This window comes from Pieris rapae, chromosome 5 (genome assembly GCF_905147795.1).
Source record: "Pieris rapae chromosome 5, ilPieRapa1.1, whole genome shotgun sequence".
Taxonomy (NCBI): domain Eukaryota; kingdom Metazoa; phylum Arthropoda; class Insecta; order Lepidoptera; family Pieridae; genus Pieris; species Pieris rapae.
In genome coordinates, this window is record NC_059513.1 from 5,776,144 (window position 1) to 5,793,614 (window position 17,471).

Below are 17,471 nucleotides of genomic sequence, written 5' to 3' on the forward strand. Positions count from 1 at the left end.
GGAATCATAATGAAGAATCGTTATTAAAGTTGTAGAGTAACCCTGCACGTCCGGTTCCGGTTTATTCAAAGTCAAGTACATATGAGGAGTGATAGCTCAGTGGATAAGTTTGACCTTAAAGGTCCCGCCGATCCTCCTACTTTTTTTTACTACATTCGACATTATGATACTCGTATGATATAAACCAAAGCTAATAAAAAAAATAACAACAGACAGAAATGTCTGTCCCATGCCCAATTAAATGTAAACACATACAAATAAAACCTACACACAGTAATAAAATTTACGCTCAATGTATTAAATAAATTAAAGTTGATTATGGCACAAACAATTCGATTTTCTTGAAGGACTTAAGGTCCTTCAAGAAAAGAGTGTACAAATTTTTAAAAGGCCGGCAACGCACTCGCGAGGCCTCTAGCATCGAGAGTGTCCATGGGCGGCGGTATCACTTAAAATCAGGTGAGCCTGCCCGTTTGCTGTTAAAAAAAACTGAAAATCCAACGGAAATTTAAATCCTTCCAAAGGAAAATAGTTAAACGTAAAATTACTGAAAACGTAGAAATGGAGCCCCTAATGAATAGATTTTTTTTTATTAATTAATTCTTTGTATTGGTATTTTATTAATATATTTATATAGTTCTTATTGACTTGAAAGGTTAAAAATACAAAATCCAAATTCTTAATAAGCTTAAGAGTTACCAATTCTTAAAAGGCCGGCAACGCACTTGCGAGCCTTCTGGCAATGTCCATGGGCATCACTTAACATCGGGTGAGCCTCCTGCCAGATTGCTTCCTATTACATAAAAAGTCTTATAAAGAGTTAATTGTATAAATACAAAAAAACGAAGCAAAAACATTCATCAACATATAAGTAGGTACATAAATAATATAAAATCTATCTTTAATTTATGAAGCCAAGCAATCACATCAATTTTCTGGTATTATAAGATTGATAACTACTGGATAAAGTAAAACATTTGTGCTTTGACTGAAAAAATTTACTGGAGTCTTGACCTGCAATTGCTGTAAAGCATTCGAAGTGAATACATTCGCTTTTATATCCGTAATAGCAGTGTTGGCCTAGTGGCTTCAGCGTACGACTCTCATCCGTGAGATCGTAGGTTCGATTCCCGGATACACCAACGGATTTCTTTCTGTGCGAATAGTAAATTCGCTCGAACGGTGAAGGACAACATCGCGAGGAAACCGACGCATGCCTTACACCCAAAAGTCGACGGCGTATGTCAGGCACAGGAGGCTGATCATCTACTTGCCTAATACATATGATTATGAAACAGATATAGAGATTTCTTAGATTTAAGGCTAAAAAAAATCTCGCGTATCTCGCGCACTAGAAACAAAAATTAAATATAGAATAGTTTTCTAATTAAAACTGTAAATAAAAATGATACAAAACCCAGGATGTACATATATATTTATTACTTGTAAATGCTAAAAACCATTGTAAGCATTCCTATTTCTAACACAAATAATCCGTTCATCCAAATCCCTAAAAAGCTCGGTGACACCTCATCTCCACTCCCCTTCCCTTTTATGCACCCGAAGTTCTGTCTCGCTCGCACAAAACGCCAACTCAGCAGAATAGCGCTGAACCGCTTGTCATAAAACCAGCTACAAAATTCATTATCTGTACGTAAACGGCAGTAATTCTTGTAGAAACTCGATATTTGTGTTATTTTATTTTTGTTAGACTCTACATAACATAATTCCTATATATGAGACTATAACTCAATAATACAATTCGTAATTTTAAAATTCACACATTTTTCCAAATGAAAACTTCAAAGGAAAACTTAAAGCGCTCTAAGGCTTTTCTATTTAATTGTTAGCACTGCCCACACCGCAGCGACACAATGCGACAAACGCTAGGCTAACTAAACAGTCCCAAACGCCTTCATTTGCCACGCCAAAACTATCTGTATTACATTGTTTTAAGACCCACGCTCCACATTGTGCGACACATTAGAGGACATCTCGCTATCCAGTTGAAAACAGCCTAACTCCTTGGTGGACGATTGTGAACCGTATTACAAGGCAATAAGCAAAGAGTATAAAAGAGACACAGTTTTTAAATGTCACGAATGTAGTCGTCTCTTTTCTGTGAGATCCTGTCGCATCTGCCCAACTCCTTTGGCATCCTTCACATGGCCTGGCATCTTTTATCCCGCTCTATAGCCAGTGTCCGGTCGCCCTGGGTGTCAGACGGTCGTGTTGTGTCCAAATAATATTAGTGCTTACGAAGAACTGTTTGTGAGATGTACTGTGTGGATTGTTTTTAATTGTGAATAGAAAAACGCATTCATGATTCAGGTTTGTTACATTTTTCTTACAAGAATGAGTCAATAATATTTTTAAATAATAGCTTTTTTGTAAATAGATCTTCATTTATTTCATAATCTGTTTGATTTCTCTTAGAAACGTTATATATACAACGAATATTATATTTTATTTTATTCACAAGAGAAATATGTGTAAAACTAAAACTACAGTCAGAACATTTAGGTGTGCGACGGAAAAATATGTTTTGTTATATAAAACATATTACAACGAATAATTAAATTTGATTCGTATATCAAAAAGCTCACACAATATTGAATTGATACTTCTTCGTACATTCTAATTAAATTAATTATAAGGATTTATTAGAGCATTATGTGTATTTGAAGACGATAACTTTATTTATGTAAAGCGCTTTTAAACATTTTCATACCAATACATAGTGAAAACATCAATTGATTCGATAGGTATATGGACCTTTACTGGGTACAGTAAACTTCTGAAATGTATCATATTATGCATTGCATTAAAATGAACATAATGGAAGAAAGAACAATTAATAATATAATCATTATATTATTTATATTACAAGTTACCCTTAATTTTCGATATATATTCCTCTTCTATTCTTATAATTGATTACTTAACAGTGGCTTCCCTGAATTAGTAGACATTTATCATTCCTGGGTCCTATGTAAAACACTGCTTATTCTGATGGAAAGAGTATTCAACTCTGCTACTTTGCATTGTAATTAGCGTTCTTAATAAAATATAAACTAAGGCAAACCGTTCCTTACAAGTTTGAAAAACGCTAGTTTTAAATATTTGTGAAACAAATCATACAGCGCTCTCTAGTAGCTAGGCGCTTAACTAAAATTTTTCATAGAGATACTGTTTCTTCTGAATTTGAATAGGTTTCATTTAAAGGGTTCATGTACTTGATGATGCGATTGAGATTGTGATTATCTTTGATATAAAATGTTCGCCGGAGTGGCGCAGTTCTGGATTTGTTTATTTTTTCAATCTATTTAAAGTGAAACGAATGATGAGTTCGGTGTGAGACGAAACAGACGTTGAGGTGTGTAAAGTAAACATTGGTGATCTATCGTCAATCGAGTTATTTTCGATGCGATAGTTGACCTTATGAAATACAATTTGCAGTGGGATTTTCTTTTCATAGACATTAGAACTTTCTACAAAGCAAAAGGCATCTATCAAACTCAACATGGCATATGTCAAACACAGAATGAATCACATTTTTGTTAGTAAAAATTATCCAATGAAGTCATAATGAGGTCAAGACAGATTTAGAGTGTAGCGACACTGTCGTAGTGTTTAAATAATAATAAATACATGTATTGGTACCCAATTGGTATTAAAATTTTATAAACACAAAAAATATGTCATTTAATTACTTTCAGTCATAAATTTCAAGTAACCCTAGAAAACATTTTAAATCGTACTCTCACTTAGTGCTGTGACTCCCGTATGTCAAAATATAGTTGACATTCATGAGTAATACTTAAGCTTGGATATAATATCAAAAGCCAATGCATCAGCATTCAGGAAAGCTCAAACAACTTTGTTGTTGTCTAGCCCGAGTTCAAGGTATGAAAATCGGCAACTTCTCTTTAGTTGCGAATATGGCGCCACCAAACGGACAATGGCGTTAATCCGGATAACGTAAATAGCTTTATTATGCTATATTATTTATCGGTTATGCTTAAAATTTATCTTCTTTATTATAAATAACTATTCACTACTTTTAAACCAAAGAATATACCTACTAAGGGCCTGTTTCACAATGTCCGGATAAGTTCCAAATAAGCTATTTATAACTTATTGATAGGATAAACAGTATTTTTGCGTTTCACGACTGTCAGATAGCGCTTATTCTCATGAAAGGAGAAGTATCTTATTCGGAACTTTTATCTTTCGCATAATTTATGTGTTGCATAGCTATTTGGTACTTTATCCATACATTGTGAAACAGGCCCTTACAGTTACTTGAGTTGAGTCTCTTAACAGTTACTAACGGCCAGAATTTAGAGTTTGAATAGAATTTTACATTCACTATTTATTTAGCTTGGAACATTTGCAATTGCACAGATTACTAAAAAGTTTCCTAAAACCCATAGACCATTAACAGTAGAATATTTGACAAGGACAATTAAAACCTAAGGAATTGGACAACAGAAATGTCCTTAATAATATGCAATAAATATTTTTGTTTGGTTTCTTTATTGTCTGGTAATTCGGTTATAAAACGTTTAAAATTGCAGAACTAAAGAGAATAACAATTCGATATACTTATTACACACATAATTCTTTTGAATGTAGGTACTACTTAATACTTTATACACACAATAATATAAATTATAATACGAATTACGCTTATGTGCGATAATTATTAAAATAATTCATATTGTAACAAAAATGTATTTCAATAAAAAGTTTGTTTTATTATATTGGCGGCCTATCTCTCGTCAAGTGATTTTTGAGGACCTCCCAAATGAAGTGTTCGGACATAAAGATTATCTCACGATCGCTTAGAAGCTTGATTTATAAAAATAATTGACGAATATGATTAATTGCCAATTTAATAGTCTTTTGTGGTCTCACGGCGGCCAGGGTCAAGGTAACGAACTTAAAGGTCAACAATTTAAGCTTACTATTTACTTTTGACAATAACATTTCTATAACCTGGGAGTTTTTCTAAGCAATTTCATACCACAATATTTTATTGTTTTTATGCCAGTCAAGGCAATCACAATTAAACATGAAGTCGCGTTTTTTTACCGACTTTAAGTAGGAGGTTTATCATTTCGAAGCGTATTTTTTTAGGCGTTTTCACTTTCTCGCCATTTTTCAGCAATAAACCATATGTGTGATTATCATTTTGAGAAGACAATTTTATTTCGTTTTAAAACACAATCTTGTCCAACATAGTCTAAAGTAAAAAATGCACACACGAATAATCAATAAATAGTAGAGCTTATGTCAGTTCACTCAACGGTCTATGAGAAAGGTTTTTTTTTTACTTGGGGAAATGCATTGCGCATACTCTTCCGCGGCGCGACTGCTTGGTGCAAAAGGGTTATGTGGGACTCGCCATTGTGCATACCCACTAAAACCCCAAGGTGCCACCAACAATCGCCTTATGCGGGATGCGGTAACAGCAGAGCCTTATCCGCTTCCCGACATGCGATGCGGCGGTTATCTATAAGAAAGGTCCGTTAACCTATGTGATTCGTTTACTAGTAATAATAATATTTTGCCGTTTTTAAAAGATCCCAGCCGGCACATGAACTTTGTATGATGTTTTCTGACGTACATCAGGCACATTGAAACTACAGTAGTAGAGCTGAATAGATATTCTTGCCATGTAACAATATTACCATTTATCAAGGTCCTCTTGCCCACAGAACCAAGATTAAAAATGCTCGAATACATGAGTGGGATTCTTTCTTGGTGAATCTTTTAAGGTATATTTAGTGAGTCTATGGTATTCACCTACATCTCTTCTTTACATCTCTTCTGTACAAGCCGCTGACCTAATTGAATTTTACTGATGTCCTTTCCCTGTACATGTTTTAATTGTTTAGTTGTGCACTTGTTATAGCTAAGTAATTGTGTAGATTCTTATGTAGCTTTGCGCGCTGTTGAGAAGTGCAAATCAATTCTATAATATAATATTTATGTATTATATAGCATAATTCCGCAACTTAGGCTCTCTATGTATGATAAAGAGGATGATGTTGGAGTCAAAACATTCTTTTGTGGCAGACATGAGTATATTTTTATTTGTTTACACTTCATTTTAAGAAATACATTATTAATGTAATTTAATTATAACATACAGTGAAAAGGACATTAATTTTTTTTATATAATATTAAACATGTGTGTGTACTGTGATTTTCTTTGCAAACATGATATAGATTCATCTATGCCTCTATACATAATGTATTCTTTTGGTGATATACATAATAAGCAGTTACAATTACAAGATAGAAGTTAAAAATACATAAGAAATATTTATAACAAAGGGACACTAATGTTTATCTGACCAAAAATAAATATTTTTAGTTAATATAAAGTTAATTTTCTCAATTATATTTTCTACGCTTGAACAATGTTTTAATGTAGCTTTTATTTAACTACTAGCGATCCATCCCGGTTTCGCACGGGTCGACTGTTTTTTTAATTTTTTGTAGGTAGATGATATTACATTTTTTTATATTGTGGAACATTTTTTCGTTCTATCATCATTAGTTTTCGCTTATTTTATAGGCTTTTTTTTACACCATGGGTAACATTATTGTTCTTTTCATAATCAGTGATAATCATTTAGATGGTAAATCAATTTTTAACATTGGTCCAATACTTTTTGAGCCAACTCGTAACAAACTTACATACGATTGTGCAGTTGAGTAAATTAAACTTATTTCTGAAAACATTGTAATATATTTCGTTGTAATTTACACAAGAATGACCACTGATAAACACCAAACAGAATTATAAGGTGCAAAGTAATTTTATAGGTTCGGCCGCGGGCGATGTGCAGAGTGATACAACTCGCCTGGGTTTTAATTTTTGCATTATGGTGAAGATTATATACATATACAAATGTTAAACTTGGGTTTTGTATTTTTATTCTATAATCTTTTTAACACAATTAATTGGTGTAATGCACTTAAAAGTATAAAATAAAAAATGTAATTATTTGACTTGGATGAAAAACCTCAAATGTACATGTAGGTATGTGTATGTGATTGTATACAGGGCATATGTAAGAAAATCAAATCAGAACTTTATTCATCTATTTCACTATAACAAATATTAGTCTATGTTGACGATATAATATTTAATTACAGTCAATATCTATTATAACGACATCGAAGGGACTACTCATATTTGGTCGTAAAAACCGATAGTCGTTGTTATTAAGTACCTACATAATACTTTAGATTTTGGTCAATATAACCGGCACGTTGTTAACGATGTCATCTTAACGGTTTTTACTGTATTTCGTCAGTTGCCACTTGCCTGCCTTTCAGTCTTCAATCGGTTCCACTCCGGAGAATGCTCTATAGAACACAAACTGATTCCGTCACCGCTTTTCAAACAACGCTCATCTACAAGCACGCTGGCCTTTCACCCTTTGGTTATTGACATACATAGGTACCAAACTGCTCGATTTGGTTAGTCATCATAAAATCGGCAATAGACTGGAATTCTTTGCCCCCGTCTATCGTCTCTAGACAATGTTATAAGGGTTCATTTTGGCGGCGAAACGGGTATCTCCTAGACAAGCTAGCTTTCCCAATAGTCGACATCTCTCTTAACAACAACTAGAATTGTGGCCAAACGTTTTTTATTTGTATAAAACAACTAACGTCATACTCCAAAATACCCCATTGAAAATAAAACAGGAATTGTTCTCTTATCGGTAGGATTATTGCACCTTTTGTTGTTCGCGCAATTCTGCACGAATTTTCATTCATTTGTCTCACATACGGCCTTGTCAAAGAAAGCGGCTTTTAAGAAGTCTATTGTCTTTGAGTAATAAAAGTTTGCTAATATTTTTGTTTGTATGTTATCGGAGCGTTCAAAGAATTGTAATTTTTTGGACAACACATGCAAAATACACCTGGTATTTTGAATTCGACAAAAGCTTTTGAAATATTATGTAGTGTTAAGGAAAATTAAATTTTGTAAAGCTGAAAAGTAACGACAGATTAACCTGTTTTCACGCACACATAGTCGCAGAAGACTGTAGTACATTGATAATTGCCCACAAGTTAAAATAAAATAAATAAAAAAATAAAATACGTTTATTTTGCAACATAAGATCATCAAGGTATCACTTATTCCACATTATTAAATTTGAACCTGTAGGCTACTCATCGGCAAAGTTCGTTTGAATGGAGATATACATATAAGTTAAAAGATATATGTGATATATCTATATAACTATAGATATGATATGAAATGACTGAAAATATAGTAACAACTTGCACCATATTCATTAATTACCAAATAAAAGTTGGAATTTATTAGATATATAAAAGTTTACTATCTTGTCAACGTTAAAGAAATTTTAATACCTTAATCTAGATTTTTAAATATAGGTAAAACATACAGGTGCAGATTGTCAAAGGTACAAATATTTAATTGGCTGAGCTAAATCATTTAAAACAATAAATAGTGTATTATAGAAATCTTAAATAATTTTAAAGTAGGTAATACATAGTAGAATCCGATGTCTTTAAAATTTTGCCTTTTTCACAATTCTTTATAATTTTAACTCAAAAACACCAGAAAATAAAACAATATATTAAACTCAAGATAACATTTTTGGCATTATTACAACCAAAAATAACAATGTCAAACAGCATAAATCGTTAGAACTTCTCCGCCTTCGTTTTGAAATCACACAAAAGGTCATAAACCACTAATCCTAAGCAAGTGGCACAGGTTGATTCTATTGTTCTACTTATCAGTAAACCCAGGTAATACAGGTCATCCCCCACCCTTCTGGCGGTATACTTTTAATTAGAGATTTGCAGGATCAGTCTTGTGACAGTCGGCGTTTAGGGCGGTTAACCCTAATTGTAAATTAGTGATTATTGTGATATGTGTAGTGAAAATGAGTGACAGTTTAAGCAAGCTAACTCAGTTCGTTAAGCGGTGGTGGGAAGATGATTATTATGAGGTAAAACTTATTTAAACTTTCACCTCCAGGTTCATATTGACTGTGTTAAAACGAATTGGATTTGACTTAGGCAGGGCCGACTTTAACACTGTTTTTTTTTATGTAATAGGAGGCTCATCTGATGTTGAACCGCCGCCCATGAACAATCACAAATTATACTCTCAGACTATCTTTTAGTTAAAAATGTTTGAGTAATTCAAAGACTTTGATCTACTAGTTTTTGTGATATAGCGATGTTGATGACATGTATAATGTAATTGACAATGACAAAATAATTATTTAAATTACAATTACCTACTATAATTTAGATTCAATTCCTTAAAGTTTGATATTAAAATAGCATCTACCACTTACTTTTAGGAATTTAAAGAGTAAATTATGAACTTATGAATTAATATCGATGTATTGGTTAAAGGATTTAGGGTTTTCCGAATTGAAATGTAGCGTTGTTGAGGGAGGTAGATGACAAGTGACCAAAAAATTATTTTAATTAAAATTACCTTTATTATCTTTTTATAATTTAGATTAAACTCTTTGACGTTCGATATTAAAATAATATCTATCCCTTGCTTTAAATTTAATTTTCTTTCCCTCTCTATATTAAAACCAATTGGATTTGAATTAGTCAGTGCCAAATCTCAAATCTGTATCCTACCTAAGTAAGTAATTTTAAGGTAAATACAAGTCATCTTGACTAAGATGATGAAGTAGAGCATACGTCAAACTTTGAACTCCTTTTAATTTCAAACCTAAGAATGTAAATAAGAAATAAGTTTAATGGAGATTCGTACTGAATGTTACTTTCTAACCTAGTACTTTTGGTGATGAGTTTTCATATCTTCTAAATTTATTATTCAAATATAAATGAGTCTACTTTTTATATTTCACTGCAAATCTTTAGTTTCAGGCTGGGATAAAATTGAGAATTTTTATTGGATATTGTCGTACAAAAATAAATCAGTGTATATAGATGTCTCGCCTTCGCATAAATTTTAATTTAATTAATTAATATAATATTTGTATAGATAAGCCAGAGATAAATGTTTCATTATGAATATAATGTTTGATAAAAAAAATAGTAGGAAACTGAAGAATGTTACAGATTCGCGTATATTTCAAAAATATTAAATATTCATGATTGTATACGTTTTCCTCCAAGTAAAAAGCTAAAAAAACTAAAGAAAATTGCCTTCCAAATCGATATTTGACCTCTGGCTTATCCAATTATTATTAATAGCCATAACGACGCCATGAGGTGCCCTAAGCCGAGATTAAGATAAGCCGCCATTCTTGTCCACACTATATCATTACTACGTATTAAACATGAACAATTTTGTATGGAATCTAAATTGACAATATCTTTTACGATAAGTACTCGGTTCGTAGGATTATAATTTGTGATTCAACTCAAACTATATCAAAACAAAGTTTAATTGATGCAACAATTTCCAAAAAAAATCACATTGGAACAAAGTGCTCACTAAATTTGCTTAGAGAAAAATCGCCATAGGCGGGATTGGTATTTTTACCAGCTACAATACAAATGAGACAAGGCATATAAATATATCAGGTCATACATACCTGCCTGCAGTCATAGTGTCTCTCTCTCTCTCTCTCCCATTATTCAAAAGCGGTGACTTTAATGTACAGGGACAATAATATCAGTTTTTACCACTACTTATTACATCAATAGAGGTTTCGCAGTTAAATAATTTTATTCTATTGGGAACCAAAAATTTAATAGCCTCAATAATATTACGAATTGACTGCATTTTAGTTTGTAGAAAAATCTTTGTTTTTTTTTCAGAAAATAAACTTCTTTTAGACGACGTCCGAGACGAACAATCCGTTCAAAAACTTATAATAATCTGTTTCAATACACATGCACTTACTTATTTAATTAAAAAAAAACCCTCACAGTGGTTGCCTGGAAGATCGCTTGAAAGCGATACGACCGCCAGTTGCCCTCCTTTTATTTTAACTATGCCAATTGCATTATATATTTGTATAGGCAACTAAGTGTAAATAATAAATTAATGTTTCTAATAAATTAAAACTAAAATCGATCTTACGAAAATGTATGCTTTGTTAAATTTCGATTAGCAGCTGAAGTATGTTGTGTTTTTAAAAGGCTGGATAAAGTCCAAATATCCATTGTCCAAAATTCCTTCTAGTCTTTGGAAATATATAAATAAACAGAAGATTGATCTAAAACTATATCTAATTGAATTAAAACAACCCACCCACGGAGGCTAAATACAACGACAAATATTTACTCTCTGTGTTTAATATCAACATTACCACGTCTTAATGTTAAATTATTCAAAAGTAATAAATACGTTTCATATTTTACAGCAAATCTTTTGGACCAGGAAAATAAATAGTGTACAAAGTAGTGTCTTTGCATACACTTTCTAAATCTCTATAGATGTATAATAAAAATAAGAGTATCCGAAGAATTTTATAGACTCGCAATTTAATATCAATAATTATAAATATTTATGGTTGAATACTTTGTTCTACAAATAATAAGCTAAAAACCTAAAGAAATCTGCCTTCCAAATCGATTCTATTTTCAAATGCGAATAATTCACTAAATGTATTCTAGTAAAAATATTTAGGCTTTGGAAGTTGAGATTAAAGATGGTAGACAATAGACCAAAAAATTAATTTGAATTTAGAATTATTGTTCCATATTTAAATTACGCTAAGTAGATTGTTTTCCCTAAAAAATAATCCTACTAAAATCAATTGTCTTTTAGTATTTATACTACAATTTATACCGAAGCATTTGCTGAAATTCGCACCTAGGCTTTTAAATTATGCTATTGATACACTTGTTCAATTTTCCCACACGAAACTCCGGCTCAAACGATTACGTGCAATGGCACCGCATTTTGCGATTCAATTTTGTTTACATGCACCACATGATGAATACGCGCCAATATAGGCTGTACACCTATGTAATTACGGTCAGTGTCCTGTGGACAAAAAACTGTGATATATGCTCGTAGGCGTGGGCTGCGAATATTTTTAGCTTGTTAAGGAGAAATGACGTTTATTACAAGGTGATAAGAAGTAACCGGTCACCGACCTGACGCTGACATATCTCGGATTTTGATTTTTTGTCAGATACAAGTTCGTTATATGTTATCCATATTTTGACTGACGTTTTTGAATTTTTGTGATGCGTTTTAACTGGAATTTTGTAGGTTACGAGATGTAATAGTTAACTCTCATCTCAATCTAACTCCCAAACGGTTTTTACTTTTAGATAAGGTAACTTATAGAAGTTTGATATAATACGATTCTTTGAACAAAAAAAGCTTTATAACAACTCAACAAAACTATTCAGAAACATCCAATCATTTGTTTTTATTTAAACTCTTAGAAACGATCCTAATAAGATAATAACAATGTTTCTAAAACTTCTAAAACCCTTTCATACGGCATAATGACAAACACGAAAATATAAATTCTAAACATTAAAAACCCCTCATTTCATGCAGATCAAGGGTATACTTATAATAAACGACAATTTATTATATAATTTGTGAGATTAGAAAGAAAATTTAAAAATGTCTTGAAATTGCCTGACGCGTCGGCCAAATGACTATTTAATTTTCCTCAAGGACATAATAATATGGCTGCGCCGTTGTATTACATGCTATAATCGAGTGACAAACGGTTTTAAATTTCGAATAGGGTGGCATTTTTATTAAATAGAGGTTCTATACCTTATGGAACGTAGACAAAACATAGACAAGGCATTTGAAGATATTCCAGCGAGACTTATAATCTATGATTACATTTTCGGTTTTTTTAGAAATTTGACATATTAAGACGGAAATAGATAAAAGGTAATATCGTAATAAACAGGAAGTTGACTTGTGATAAGCAGAGCTTTTGGATATCTATAAACAAAACATATAAATACATAATTAGGCGTAATGAATTGATAATTATATGTACAATCAAAGCGGCTATCGACGAATATTGAATAAAACTAATTAGACATTTATTACCAAGTTCGAAAACGTAGGAGCGGTGAACAGAAAGACTTTGACAGCAGAACCAGCCCTAAATACTTAACAAATTAATAGTAATTTCGTTTTTTGATTAAATCGTTTCAAACACGCGACACAAACCACTTTTCTATTCTTCGAGTCGACTCCAAACCTTCATTTTACACAATTTTACCCAATTGCTCTTGGTTCTTGGAATTAATTTGATATTAGGTTGAACGCAAGGTGTGGACTCGATTGTTAGAATCGCTAACATTCAATTATGTTTTAAAACTTAGATTTTATAAAATACATTACCTTTGAATTATGGAAAATAATGAGTAGCATTAGGAATGTATACAGCTGTTAGGTTCCAGAAATTCTGCCATCGGCTATATTTAAGACATTTCTGAGAGGGTACGATTCAGTACTGAGAACGTTATTATAACCTAATACAAATATAATTGTAACCGAAGTTGAGATAAGCAAGTAACTGGGTTATCAATTATTATTTCATCTTTACTAAACGGTGTTTTTTTCCTTTTTTCCAGGAATCGCAATCAAGTGCCTCAGAACGATGGAGCGGGCGGGGGCCAGAACACAATATGGCCCTGCAACAAATACTTAAGCTTCAGGAAGCAAGAGCCTTGCATAAAACTTCGTTGCTTCCTATTTATAAGAAGAATGATATGCCATCACCTCCTAGTCAAAATTACGAAGAAATGAGAAACAAACATGTAGACAACTCAGACGCACAAGCATTTGAACAACTGAAGTTAGAAGCTGAATTCCGTAAACTTATAGAAAGAACTGGAAATGATGTACGAAATGAAGAATCTCTCAAATACTTCCAGCATATGTTGGAAATGAAGCAAAATATAGACTACTTAAACAGCATTCAAAAGAAAGAATTACGTAACAGTTCTATCGAAAGCAATTCGGCTGGTGTCAAGAAAGAGACTTTATCCCCAGAATCTAACCGCTACAGCCCTGAGCAACAATCTCCCCAAAGAAGTTCTCCCACCTCTGGACCTGGTCACCAATCTACCTCATCCAGCCCTGAGTCTATAATAAATCCTGTCACGTCCTCTCCATTGAACCATCTTCAAAACATGCAGCCTTTTGACTTTCGAAAACATAATCAAAATAACCCAGTTCAGAAAGCAACCGATGCTACGCCAAGCAAGGAAACTAATAGCCACCAAGAGGCAGCAGATCTCATGAGAAGTCAATTTTTTAACTTCCAACTTCCATCCAACTTACCAATTCCTAATATGACCATGCCGTCTACGTTTTCGCACCCTGCAGCGATGGTAGCGGCACTTAGTCAAAATCCTATGGGACTAGCATCGTTACAAGCTCTGTTGCCACAAATGTCATCAAAACCAAGTGAACGCACCGAAAGCAAGTCGAATGTAACCAAAGATAGGTCTGACGATGAAAACGTTTTGAATCTTAGCAAAGATGCATACACCGAAGCTCAGCAAACAAGAGATATGATGATAAACAAATGCTTAAGCCCACCAAAGCGTCAGTGGAATTCATCACACTTACCTCTAAATTTAGGGACTCACTTTATCAATCCTACTACGGGAAAGAAAAGAGTTCAATGCAATGTTTGCCTGAAAACTTTTTGTGACAAGGGAGCTCTGAAAATACATTTCTCAGCTGTCCATCTTCGAGAAATGCATAAATGTACTGTTGAGGGTTGCAGTATGATGTTCAGTTCTAGAAGATCAAGAAATAGACACAGTGCCAACCCTAATCCAAAATTACACTCGCCGCATTTAAGAAGAAAAATCTCTCCACATGATGGTCGAAGTGCTCAATCCCACCCAGTGTTAATATCACCACATGCTGCGGGATTAAATATCCCACCTGTAATGAATCCTATGCACGCCTTTAACTCGTATCCACTTCTTAATTCTTCACAAAATATGAGGCAGTTTTCACATCATATGCATATGGATTACAAAAACAATATAAGTGTAAACTTTCCTACATTAGAACACACTCATATTTCACGAAGAGAATCAAGCTCAGTTGAAATGAAAGATCACGAAATGCAAGGTGAATCTGATGAAGATGACGGAATTGTTGTCGTAGCAGGTGATGATGATGAATATGACAACGATAATAACATAAATCAGGACGGTTATTATTCGCAATTGAATAAGACAAGTAAAACCCATGACGATTCTGAAACGGAGTATGATCATGGGAGTGTTAGTGATAATAATGATAGTTTTGAAAATAACGATGGCAAGAAAGATGAAAATACAAACCAAGAAGTTATGAAGAGAAAGAGGAAAAATTTAAATCCTATTCGTTTACCTCATAATTTTGCTTCAAATGAACTTCCAAAAGATGATACTGATGAGAAGCATGAAAATGAAGCTCTTAATTTAAAGAAAGTAAAGTACGATGACTCAGGAGATGGAAAAAATGAATCTCGTAATCCATTAGATAGTAGTTCCCCATCTCAAGAACGTTTAAAAATCAAACAGGAGCCAATTGACAACGAATCTATAACTGAAAAAGCATGTATTAAAAAGGAACCTGTGGAGATTGAAAATAATAAGGACATCTCTTATTCTTCTAATCATTTTTCATCAGAGAATTCACTGAAAAAGCTTGAAAGTTTATCCAGAGGAAATTTTCCTATTACTCCAAAGAAAACTGACTTACAGAATCCAGTGGGCCCTTACAACCTCTGCGTGAACGACTTTACTGACTTCTCAGATAGATCTCCATCCTCCTCGGTCTCAAGTTACGATTACAACACAGAAGATAATCAAGGCCAAATCTACGGCCATTTTGATGATGGATTCTTCATTACAACAACAGACATACCCATCGACGCTGAAAATCCATTGAAATGTAAAGTATGTGACAAATTATTTCAAAACATATTCATCATTAAAACTCATTACCAAAATGCGCACTTGAAAGTCATGTACAAGTGTAATAATGACAGATGCAAAGCTGCCTTTACAACACGACGAAGCAGAGATAGGCATAGCGCGAACACCAATTTACATAAACGAGTTTTATCTGACATTAGATCTGACGACTACAACATAGTAGAAAAAACACGAGAACAGATAGAACTTATGGCGAAATACAGCGATGACGAGCGACCTATACCCTACATAGAATCCTCGAAGTACTACAGAGTTAAAGATATAAAACCAAAAAGTATGAATCATTTACCTCTAAGTGCCACTTACCCACCGTTGCTACCGGAAGCGTATTTAAATCGAGACTTGTTCAATCAAAATCCATTTCTATTCACACCGTTTGGCATGTTACCAAATTTCGCTCCTTTGCCATTTAGTTTCTTGCCACCGAACATTAACGCGTTCGCTCAGAATTATTCCCCGCCACCAAAACTGAATTATTACATAGACGATGAAGCACCACGGCCGAATAGAGATGGTTATTATCCATGTCGGGGATGTAGAGAGAGCTTCAAAGATCTGATGGGTTTGAAGGCTCATTGTGAATCAGCCCATGCGCACCTATTGCATCGGTGCTCGGTAAATGGATGCAATGCAGCGTTCTTTTCGCGAACAAAGAGAAATTCCCATACTGAAACTCACTACCCACAGAGATCCGAGATTACATTGTGATTCTTGTATATTTTGACTGTAAAGATTGTATGCATTTGTGATGATATTTTAAGCTTAGTTTTCTATGTAAAAATGTATTTTAAATTCAATAACCGTTAGTTAACGTTCTTATATAATGTTACATTCCATGTTGTGCAATAAATTTGTAAATATAGTATAAAATTGAATTATATAAAATTTCTTCTATTTAACGTGTTGGTGCTAACGTGTATTATTCAATAAATTCATCAGTAAATTGTATTGTAAAGCTTTGATGTAATTATTAATCATAAGAACCAAAAAGTATTATTAATTGTGAGGTTATTGTGTATATTAAAATACTTCCTTGCCAAATAGTGCATAATAAATAGTTTCAAGTTTCCTACGTCGTCGTTTTATTTACTGGAAAATATATGTGATAATGATAATCGATAATAATAATATTAATAATTTATTTATTGCAAGAATATGGTTATAAACTGTTAAGATGGTACAATCGTAAATCTTTCGCATATTCTGCCACACACAGTGGCGCGCAAATTTATCTTAATTTACATTTTACATTATTAGTAAAAGTCAATTCTTATATTATCTATATCGTACATATCATACTGTATTAAATTTGTATCAATTACAATGTCTCACGCAAATAATCATTTATTCAATAGTACATTTTATCCAAAAGTCAAAAAATGCACTAAGTCGCTTTTTAAATACTCTAGTTGGAAGATCTTTTATTCTTTTGGCATTTTATTGTAAACTTGCCATACAAAAGGTTTTTTTCCGAAAGACGTCTAGATTGACTTCTCGCAGATTGTCTATTGTCGATTGTCTTCAAGCAG

The 17,471-nt window shown here is 32.9% G+C and overlaps 1 protein-coding gene across 1 annotated transcript; it reads left to right on the forward strand.

Moving 5' to 3' along the window:
• The first annotated feature begins 2,215 nt into the window (after positions 1-2,215).
• On the forward strand, positions 2,216-16,875 carry LOC111003981 (zinc finger protein basonuclin-2). Its single transcript, XM_045628420.1, has 2 exons — positions 2,216-2,331; positions 13,570-16,875. Exons 1-2 carry the CDS (start codon positions 2,323-2,325, stop codon positions 16,648-16,650), a joined length of 3,090 nt encoding a protein of 1,029 aa, XP_045484376.1. The 5' UTR covers positions 2,216-2,322; the 3' UTR covers positions 16,651-16,875.
• The last annotated feature ends 596 nt before the right edge of the window (positions 16,876-17,471 follow it).